This window comes from Syngnathus scovelli, chromosome 17 (genome assembly GCF_024217435.2).
Source record: "Syngnathus scovelli strain Florida chromosome 17, RoL_Ssco_1.2, whole genome shotgun sequence".
NCBI lineage: Eukaryota > Metazoa > Chordata > Actinopteri > Syngnathiformes > Syngnathidae > Syngnathus > Syngnathus scovelli.
The window spans coordinates 4,662,902-4,674,074 of record NC_090863.1 but is presented as its reverse complement, the minus strand read 5'-3'; the positions used below and the strand labels follow the sequence as shown (position 1 = coordinate 4,674,074).

The 11,173-nt window shown below is 43.0% G+C and overlaps 1 protein-coding gene across 1 annotated transcript; it reads left to right on the top strand.

Moving 5' to 3' along the window:
* Nucleotides 1-5,644: 5,644 nt before the first annotated feature.
* Nucleotides 5,645-7,440, top strand: rgs5b (regulator of G protein signaling 5b). The gene is made up of 5 exons (XM_049748017.1): nt 5,645-5,781; nt 5,868-5,957; nt 6,044-6,099; nt 6,642-6,805; nt 6,873-7,440. The coding sequence occupies exons 1-5, from the start codon at nt 5,738-5,740 to the stop codon at nt 7,080-7,082; spliced, it is 564 nt and encodes a 187-aa protein (XP_049603974.1). The 5' UTR covers nt 5,645-5,737; the 3' UTR covers nt 7,083-7,440.
* Nucleotides 7,441-11,173: the final 3,733 nt, after the last annotated feature.

Genomic DNA, 11,173 nt, shown 5'->3' with positions numbered 1-11,173 from the left:
ACATTTGCCGCATTGGAAATTAAAAATGGACACCGATTACTAAGAATAAAGCTGAAATGAGATGCCAGTTTATCGATCGGGCCCCGCACGAAGCCAAACTGGCGGCGCCATTACTGTGACGTCACAAGTTGTACATCTGGATGTCAACAAACCCAAACAACATGGCAAATGATAGCGACAGCTCCGTTTCTACCGGCAATATTAGCATCATTTTATCCGATTCAGAAACCTCTTTTGACGCAGAATATGATGAATCTAGCAGTTCACTTGGGCTGAGCTGAGCACATTTTCTGAATTGTGCCCCTCCCGTCACTCTGGTTAGGTTGGCATAGTAAAAAGTGCTCTTGGGGGCTTTAGAGTGCCGAGTTGATCTCGGCACATGAAGACATGACCACCTGCAACGTTTGGTTTAGGTTTTATAAGCATTTTTAATTTAATTGCTTAAATCGCATTTTCTCGACGAGCTGAGCACGGTTTCTGAATTGTGCCTCTCCCGTCACTGTGGTTAGGTTGGCATAGTAAAAAGAGTAGAGTGCCGAGTTGACCACTGCGCATGGAAAAATGAACATCTGCAGCGTTTGGTTTAGGTTTTAGGCGCATTTTTAATTTTATTTCTTAAATCGCATTTTTTTGACAAGCTGAGCACGTTTTCTGAATTGTGCCCCTCCCGTCACGCTTCGACATACTTTTCAAAGTCAAAGTCTCAAAGTCTCCTTTATTGTCAATTTCTCCGCATGTCAAGACACACAAAGAGATCGAAATTACGTTTCTCACTATCCCAGGGTGACAAGACAGAGTTCACAACGCACATACAAGTAAACAACACAGGAAAATTAAAACAAGAAGATGAACAATAAGAGTGATAGCACGCTAGCCGCTCCCGATGCACAGCAGAGTCCGGAAAGATGACAGTCAACCAGGCCACTGTGAACACGAGCACACAGCAGGCACGCACTGTCCGGTTCGTGGATCCTATCAGGCGAACTCAACCCATCTTGTCGTCCCGCGAACGAACGTACGCCAGGATAATGGAATGCACGGCTAGGCGAGCTGGGTTGGCCGCAAACCTGGCCCGACGTCTCCGCGCTGGCCCCTCTTCTCTTTTTGTTTACATTCACTGAAGCTAAACGCGTACAACTTGAGACGTCATGAGACGTCACTTCCGGCTGGCGGCTCGGTGCAGTCAAACTCGTCTGTGCGGCCAATTTAAATGATATTTTTCAGAGCAACAGCTTCCTTTTCGTTGTTTCGAGCGTCAATTTATATTTATAAGCCCATAAGCTAACTAAAACCTATTTATACATATACCGGTGTCTCTAGCCCTTTAAATCCTCATAGCTTCACTTTCATTTCACCTTCTGGTCTTTACATCCGTAGCTACAGTCCTGATTAATTCTCTATTATGTGTACCTTTGACTTTTGGCTCTTGTTTTCTCACTGAAGTTTCCTCAGAATTTCTGGAGCCGTAAATAGTCCCACAATCATTCAGGAGACATTTCAACTCGAGTGCTCGGTGCAAGAAATTTCCTGCCGGCATCTCGCTCGGCCATGCAGTCATTCCATCCCGTGGGGAGAGAGAAATTCCCACACATGGCTATGACTGGCAGTCACATGACTAGAATTTGGCAACATGGGAAAGTTATTGGTCATTAGTGTCACACTCACTTAGGACAATAAAGTCACAAACAGCTGTCAGCCTTTAAAGCTTGAATGTTAACAATCAGAAATTTATAATCCTCCTAAAAGCCCTAATGAAAGGCCAATAAGTGTTTAGGGAAATGAATGCTTGCCAATATTTCACAAATAAATTGCTTGTTATAGTGCATTGAGCAGACGCAAACTAGTGACTTCCTGCTGGCATTCAACTGAGTTGAGAGGGTTTAAAAGTGTCACACTGCCGCAGTACAAATGGCGTGCTGTGTCAAAATTTCCTTTCATCCTTCATGGGTTGTATTAGACACTGCAGTGGAACATGTCTTGTTTTGGAAGTGCAACCCATCAAACAAGAAGATCGGGTTAAAGTGTCACCATAGGCAGAGATTTTAGAAACAGTTTTAGAAATATTTTTCTTTGAGAGATATTCTATACATACACATATACGTATTTATATAGATACATATATGTACACATATGCATATACATATGCAAATAATTATACAAATAATATTCATATACAAATACATATCCGCATTTATACATATATCGTATTTTCCGCACTATAAGGCACACCTAAAATCCTCCAATTGACAGTGCGCCTTATAATCAGGTACGCCTTATATATGGACCAATATTGAGCCGCTACAGCAGCCGTGTCCAAAGTCCGGCCTGCGGGCCAAATGTTTATATCTTATATATGGACAAAGTTTTAAAATGGGCCATTCACTGAAGGTGTGCCTTATAATCCGGTGCACCTTATATATGGACAAAGTTTTAAAACAGGCCATTCATTGAAGGTGCACCTTATAATCCGGTGCGCCTTATAGTGCGGAAAATACGGTACTACATATAGCTACTATATACAGGCAGACAGTATAGTGCTTGATGTGATTTATTATAGCATGAAACTAAATTATTATACGACATTACCAGGGGTATTCTTTAAACATGTTCAAATAATGGCTGTCGTTGGTGCCAATTTGGACATACACAACAACTTGCAAAGCGGTGTTTCCATTCATTCCTTCCTTGAATTTACCTTGCTTAGCTAAATGAGACGTGAAGCTAATGAAGCCACCACTCCGCACACAAGACGTGTTCATTTGACAAAACGGCGCCCAACGCTTTGTGTGCTTTCAGAGCGTGCGGCGAGCATGACTTGGCAGTCTAATAAGCAGCATGCACAGGTTGATTTTCTGAGAAGCGCACCCACCATTTCTCTCCACTTGTATGTTGCCAAGCAGGCTCTCAGAGAATGGGCTCTCAAGGTGCAACCAGATTAAGGCAAAAAAAAAAAAAACAGGTTAAAGCAAAACGTAGGCTTGTGCATCTCAAAATACTTATGTTGAAAAAATAAGTACACAAATGTTTCACTCTCACATGTCAATGTCATGAACCAGAACAACAGTAACGGGCAAGATTAAGAATTAATTGATTTACGCTAACAAGCTAACGTCCTGGCATCACTCTCCATTTCCCTCACCACGATTCCCTTACATGACACATAACCGTGTTTGGACTCAATGTATCTTGGGTAGTATTTCCCATCCTTCTGCCATGTTGCGCAACAAAGTCAATCTAATCAACCCGGCAATAAATATGGACGAGGTTGCGGCGCCCTCGTCGCTCTGGAGGTGACATCTGTGCCTTGTTTACTGACACCTTCTGCTCCCGCTCAACCTATTGTGTCACCCGGCAGCTATATTTCAGAATAAAAGTCAGCACATTAGCGCTATGCCTTTCCTCTAAATCATCTTTCTCTTGCACACAAGCCCATTTGCAGCAATGTACCCAATTAGCTTTGGTGTCGCACACCCTGCTGTTGCCTCCCCGCCAGCCTCCTTTTGTTTCTATGCTAGCGAGTCTAAACGTGTTAGCCTCCTGCGGTGTATTCTTTGGAAAACTTCTATTTTTTTCCCCCCCTGACTCATAATTCATAGAAGAACGTAGCAAACATATTGACATGACGGCGGGCGGGCGGTGGTCATCATTAGGAGAGAAAACGAGTGCAGCTCGTTAAAAACAAGTCGTGCGTTTATAAAAGTCAGAAACATTAAAAATACATCTTGCGTTGGGCAGACGGCAGGTGGGGAGATCTCCAGAAGGAGATGCCTGAATCGGCGTCTTCTTTTCGTGTGGTTAATGTTGAGGCTGCTTAACATGGATTTGTCAACTTCGCTGCGGCAAGTCCGGCATGTTCCATCTCCACTTGACATTTGATAATACACAGATAGATAGCATCATGTACATCAGCGGTGGGGCCTGCGCTGAGCATTGAGATGCATCAGATGAGCCTCCCTCCACCTGCTCACTGGCTAAATATGCAGATGATGGATGGATTCCCTGGGCAGCTCCAGATGACTCTTGTTGAAAGCTGCCGTTGAGCAGACCAACTCACTTTTGACTTTCCAGTGAAGAAAAATAAACATGATAAGAGTTGGAGGAGGTGAAATGCTGGAAACAGAAGGCGGAAACTGTGTTTGGGCTTGGACGCCTTCCAGATGAAATCTTGGCTCATGTCAGCTGGGAAATGGAGTGACTATTTGGGAACTCCGCGGTACGACCCCTCCCGCTCTTCCAGAAACAGGACGGAGGCAATTCATTCAAATACTTCTTGCAGGAAGTGGTGACTATCCCAGGATCAAGATTTTGATACAACAACAAAGATTGCGCAACATTTCGAGCCCCGATAGTGAATTACCCCGTTGTCCTAAAAAAAACAAAAACAAAAAAAAAACACTTCAATAAGGGGAAAATGCGACTATAGGTGTGGGAAAAGCAAATACAATCTCGATTGTGAATGAAGCTCAATTTTAGGTCAGCGTGATGTAATCCAACACCCTTTTGTATATTGTACAATTTAATTTCTGGGTCAGTCCTACTATGATGCATCATTCGGCAAACACAGCAATCACTCCTCACTTTGTTGGACGGTGTGTGAGCCAAAAAGCAGACGTTATGTGATCTAAATTGTCCTTCACCTACTTTTCCATCATGAAAGAAAATGTTGGAGAGCCATTCAATGCAACTGTGTCACTGGACACAATTTGACAACAGGACGCACAAATGTTCCCGTTGGGTAATCATTTCTGAGTGGAAATGGTGGAACAAACACTGAGCTCTATCCTAGATGGAAGTTAAAACAATTTATGCGAAGTGGAATCCAGAAAAGACCCAATATTTTTTTTTAGTACATAAAAAAACATCATTGTGGAAAAGTCCACTAACCAGAAAAGTTACTTTTTAAAGTAAGTCATCGGTAAAATAACCGAGTTAGTGTTTCAAGCTTCCTCATGAGCACTTTGGACCGATTTTGGTATTTGTTAGCCAGCGGTAGCAGATTACATATAAAAGAAATTCAGCGTATTGTTCCGCGAAGGAAATTGGCGCCCACACATTGACTGAATCACTTTTATCCATCACCTTACGTTTTCTTTTCCTCAGACTCAGTGACATACTTCCTCTTTTTGCTCAAAATAGATTTTTCAAAACAATTCCTCAAACAGAAGTCTATATTTATCGACGTTCTACCGAGGAAAGAAAGGAAGAAAAAAAGAATTGCTCGTTCATCATTTGGTATTGATGCAGCCAGCATGTGGGTGACTTGAGGACGTCTTGTACTTTCATTATAATCAAATAAAATAATAACACAAATAATCTCATACCAAACAAATTTGTTGATTAATTATATTGAATTTTAACAGTTTTGATCCCACATGAGCAAATTCAATTTACACTCTGCTGGACATTTTTGTTGCGCATAACATAGAGGAATAAATGACACACACAAAAATGAGAGCGTTAGAGGGCAAAGGATATCTGGGCTCCAGTCGAGTTTCTGGGGAAGAGCACTGAACTTCCAACTGTCTGGTCTGTGCGTGTGTAATCTGCTCTCCTCAAGTCTCCTCATCATCCCATCGCTCTTGCTCCTCATTGGCTGAGAGCTGTGATGTCACGGAGTGGACCACGCTATAAAAAAGGCCCTCTCCCATGCAAGCCTCAGACAGACCGAGAGCTAGCCCACACGCAAACACACAACCAGGCCAAGCCCACTGGAAATATCCGCCAGCAACATCTCAACATGTGCCGAGGACTTGAACTATTGCCAGCCACCTGCCTGGAGAGGTAAGGCATTTTTTCTTCCCGTTCGGATGAGAAACGACAGCCCAGGCTCATAATGCTTCGTTCTTTTGTCATTGTCATCATCGCAGGGCCAAGGAGCTGAAAGCTCTGTTTGGAAGTTTGCTGCACAAGTCGGATCACAGCATCCCCGTGCAGCCCAAAAAAAGTCACACTCACAGGTAAGGGAGATGATACTACAGAAGAAGAGCTTTGTGGATGAAGGTTTGTTTTATATTTATTTGGATGTTCCTCCTTTTTCTTGCAGTGGTGATGAGCAACTGAAATGGAAGGACTCGTTTGAAAAACTGCTGTCCAGTCAAAGTAAGTGCATGATAATAAAAAGGACTAAAAATGAAGAACAAAAATGCTAAACTATGTATTAGTAATAATAATAATCATTGTAAAATGAGCACTGATGTCGTTTGAAATAGTTTTTAGCAGTTTGGATGTAAATCTGAAATATAACTGAGGAGGGAAAAAGACAAACAGCTACTATTTTTCAAATATCAGCCAAAACATAAGAAAATTCATTGCTCTCATTTATATTTTGGTATTTTAACCCCAATTATTAGGTGACCCCCCCCCAACGTTGGCGGAAACTCTGCAATACAAAACAATAGCTGCTCTTAGGCTAATAACGTTCTATTTCTAGCGATGCTCTCAGATAGCTAATCAATTCCGGCCGGCAAGGTCATTATGCTTATTATTGCGAGAGCTGCTTTGAAATATTTCCTTCCTCAGACGTCAAAAAATAACCGAGGGACCTTTCGGCGTGACGCAGAGCATTCGCTTGTTTCCGATGTTATTGGATTGTGCTTGTCGATTAAAAGGTCATGCTAACGTTTCTCCTCTCCTCCTTTCAGATGGTTTGTGTCTGTTCAGAGCTTTCCTGATGTCGGAATTCAGCGAGGAAAATATCGCCTTCTACTTGGCGTGCGAAGACTACAGAACGGCAAAGCCTTCAAAAATGTCCGTCAAGGCCAAACAAATCTTCGATGAGTTCATCAGCGCCGACGCGCCCCGAGAGGTAAGTGGGAACGTGATTTTGCGGTGATGTGGAAAAAAAAATGACTCATTGATGATTCCTTTGCCAGGTCAACCTGGATCACGTGACCAAAGCCATCACCAAGGAGAACATTGAGCATCCCACCAGCTCATGTTTCGATCTGGCCCAAGCCAAGATTTACACGCTGATGGAGAAGGACTGCTACCCTCGTTTCCTCAAGTCCTTGAGCCAGCAGAGCGAACAAGAACGGCTAAGCGACTTGATCAAGAACTTCGCGGCCGGCACTCGTCAGATGTGACCCTTCACCAGATGCGAAAACGCACAAGCTAACAATGACGCCTAACCGAAAGGCAGATGTCAAATATTCATGCCGAGGACTCGTACCCAAGATTCGGCCGACCGGAGTCTGAGCCGAAGGACGTAAAGCTGCGAGGACGCGACCTGAGCTGCTTGAGAGAGACATGTGAACAAGTGGAAGACCACGGAGACATACGAAAGAACGTCGTCTTGACTTCGCACAACAAATGTTAATTTATTTTTTGTCTTTAATCGTATTTATATTGAAAATATCGTGTTTTGTGAAAGAATCTTTTTTTTATTGCGCATGGCGAAATGAAATCCACCAAATAAAGGAAGACACAAATGTCTGAAATGGGCATGTGTGGCCTCTTTCGTTCCACTTGACCGAAAGAGTGCGTAGCGGGGAAGTTCTCACGAGAAGACGGTTAAATGTTCACGTCAGGACTACATAAATAACTGTACGTTGAAATATAGAATTTGTGTTTGTGCAAATACAAAAATCTTTTTTTTATCCTTATAATTACACTTTTGCTACTATTGCCGCACAACAACACCGGCAGTGAAAATCTGAAAGACAGAAAATTTGATTTATTTTTGGGTTAAGTCATTTGAATAAATACATTCAGGTCAATTTTACTGAAATGAAATTTTTTTTTAAGCCCTTTCAAAGAGATTTGACACCTGATTGTCAGAATAGCACCTGTTTGCATTTAATAAAGTATTTCCAAATTGCTTTTGATTCATCTCATTCATTTAAGGTGTCAGCGGAGGTGAAGGGCCGTCACCAGCAAGACAATGAGTCACCTAGTGAGCCTCGCACGGACCACTTAAAAGCCGCTCGCTGAGTCAGCGCCGCTTTATCAGTCAGCGAGCTTTTTTTCATTCATTGTGCTTTATTTCATCGGGCCGCCTCCACTCGGCTCCCACACGTGTAGACCACCGAGGTGGAATCCTCGTCAAATAATCGTGAAGATGCGGGGGCACTCATTAACCCTCCTGACTCCCTTCTATAACCTCTTCGTCATCTCACACACACAATAATGACTTTAAATAATCACTTCAAATTTTGTCTCGAATCATAGGCAGCAGGTAGTCTTTTAAGTCCCGAATTTAATAAAAGGCCCAATTATAGGATCCACCAAGAATTCTCTTTTTTTACGCGTGGCTCGACCGACCCGCTAGCGTTTAAAACCTGTCAAGGACAAGTTGACACGCTGATTTAATTTGCTTTGAAATGATTTCACCCGAGGTGGCTGAAGTACTTACAATATGTACTTACAAGTACAGAACATTGCGTAAAAAGAAAAAAAACACAAGTACCCTTTCAAGCTTTGCAACGTTCTGTACTGACGAACAAAAGAAACTTTTTTCTAATTCTTACTAAAGTAAGAATTAGAAAATATACACGTGAGCTGTAGCTGCCCTAAAACATGTCCTCGCATGTTTCATAAGCAATCATATCGAAGTGTCACGGGGTCGGCGATGTGTCACCCACATTCGCTGAAGCCCGACTTCGACATCTGCTCCACGCGGACGCACGCCGAGACGAGGCGGCATCCTCATTTCAAAAAACGTAATTTGCACGTGACTTCCAATTGCCGCCCACATTCGCTGAAGCCCGACTTCGACATCTGCTCCACGTGGACGCACGCCGAGACGAGGTGGCATCCTCATTTAAAAAAAAAAACTATTTTGCACGTGGCTGCCGATTAATATCGTCATACCTGAATATTTAAGTCACAACGGTTAGCAGGTTGCCAAGGCAACGCAGCATCGCAGAACAGATGACCTGCCTCGTGACCTTTTTTTTTTCTCCATTTCGGCTGCTTCTTTGTTTGTCGCTTGAAAAGAATTCATCGTGAAGACTCCCCTGAGGATAATGCCGTTTTAAAAACTAGTGTAAACAAGACTCGCTGCTATTGTTCCTTATTTGGTGATGTTGCCACGCCAAATTGTCACATAATACGGCACATCGGGATGACTCATATGCTTTAAGGCAACGTGCTGTATAGGCCTACAGGAAACATAACGGCAAGGTTAGCGTGATATAAGTCAGGGCAGATTTTGTGTGTGGTCGCATAAAAACATCCATTCAAGGATGGCATTATGTCATTTTTAACTCCCCCCCCCAAAAAAAAAAAAAATCAATTCACCCTGAATTTTACCGGTACTGTTGACGTACAAAACAAAAAAATATTCTGACTCACGTTGTAGAATAACTTGGCTGCCATTTAGTGGTGCTTGATGAAATTACAATTTAAAACCACCCTTGTATTGGGTTAGTAAATAAAAAACAATCTTTGGGGGGTCGGGAAATAAATCAAAGGGCCACTGAGTGTGCTTTAGTAGATCTGAAATGAGTTTACAAACATTAGTTTGTAATAGCGACTCACACGCAAGCATCCCGTAAATATTTTGAGAAATCGGTTGAAAAATCGTCAGCGTGTTCAAGAATTGGCAATTAAATAGCCTCCCCGCTTCAAAACGCAAACTCGGAATGTTTTGATTTTGAGTTTCCCATGACTGCTGTGACCCGAAGACGATAGGTAAATCTTCATGCCATGTTGTTTATCCAACTTTTTTAGATCCGCTCCAAACATTACTGCCTCATTTGCTGTTCACTGTTGAACTTTGACCCACATGCAAGCTTGGTCAATAAGTTTTCAGGTATCCAGGAGGCTTTTAACCAGTGGCCTTAATTGAATGGATCACTGTGTTTGATTTGGATCCCGGGAGCACTTAGTAAACGTGCGTGAGAGTGGCCGAAATGCCCCGTGACGTACATTTGCTCGACGCAAAGTATCAAAATAACATCTTGGAAGATAAATGCACTTACTCCAAGGAGCTGAAGCGTCTTACTTTTCCAACCCATTGTTGCAATTGAGGATGATGTAACTTATTAGAAAAGCCGAAGCATCCAGCTCTACTATAACACCAGAGAAAAACTGTTTACTCCAATTATATAGCGTGATGGGCGGAGCTTATACCAGCCGAAATATTGGCATCCAAGACAGTAAGTATATCTTCTATTATTTAGGAACGAATGTCATGCACCTTAATACTCCACTCCACATTGAGTCATTCGCGTGCAAAGGCCTCCTCGTGAACCCGTTTGAGTTCTCGCCACGTAATATCTCCAGGACATTTTGTTCCCTAGGAAGGTGACGGGGCCTTCTGCTCTTTTTGATTAGATGTCATGAAGAAGGCCACATGGCACAGGTGGTGAAGAAGCAAAGACTGCAAGAAGACTCATTAAGGTTGACATGCATTTTTCTGCTTCGTTAGATTGGACAAAGAGTTCTGCTGCCCCCTGCTGGGCAGCAACATGTTAGCCAAAACAGAACCGTGGTGATAACTACTTGCATATTCGTCTCATTCCTTTTTTGGTTATCATTCAAGTTGTAATTGGAGTTGACACACACACACACACACACATCTGCTCAGCCAAAGTGATTGTGTGATGTCACACACCAACATGATAATGACAGAAATTGATTCCTACAGTACTAATCAGAATCAGAATCCGAATCAGAAAACCTTTATTGTCATTCTACATAGTACAATGAAATTGGAGACCTCCACCCAGTGCATGAGGTAGATACGAGTAACATAGTCAAGTCAAGTAATCGACTAATAGAAAAGTATATGAATAATCGGAAACAGTAGTGCGGACAAAGTGCAGTAGTAGTGCAGGAAAAAAAAAAAAAGTGTCATCAGTGTCGGCTGGAGTTGAGGGCGGCTATGGCTTGGGGAAAGAAACTGTTTTTGAGTCTGTTTGTCCTGGTCTTCATTTGCCTGTAGCGTCTTCCAGAGGGCAACAGGTCAAACAGGGCGGAGCCAGGGTGGGAGCTGTCCGCTGAGATGGCCTTAGCCCTGCTGAGGCAGCGGGTACTGTAGATGTCCGTAAGGGAGGGGAGAGGGCGGCCGATGATCCTCTGGGCTGCCTTCACCACTCTCTGGAGCATCTCCCTGTCAGCGGCGGTGGAGCTGCCGAACCATACTACGATGCAGTAGGTCAGTAGACTCTCAATGGAAGAGCGGTAGAAGGTCAGCAACAGGTCGGTGTTGAGGTTGTACCTCCTGAGGACT

Bases quoted from the DNA above. Each gene is read 5' to 3' on its own strand.
- rgs5b (XM_049748017.1), top strand. From the start codon at position 5,738: ATGTGCCGAGGACTTGAACTATTGCCAGCCACCTGCCTGGAGAG. The intron at 5,958-6,043 runs GTAAGGGAGATG...TTTTTCTTGCAG, and splicing joins AAAAAAAGTCACACTCACAG to TGGTGATGAGCAACTGAAAT. The intron at 6,100-6,641 runs GTAAGTGCATGA...TCCTCCTTTCAG, and splicing joins AAAACTGCTGTCCAGTCAAA to ATGGTTTGTGTCTGTTCAGA.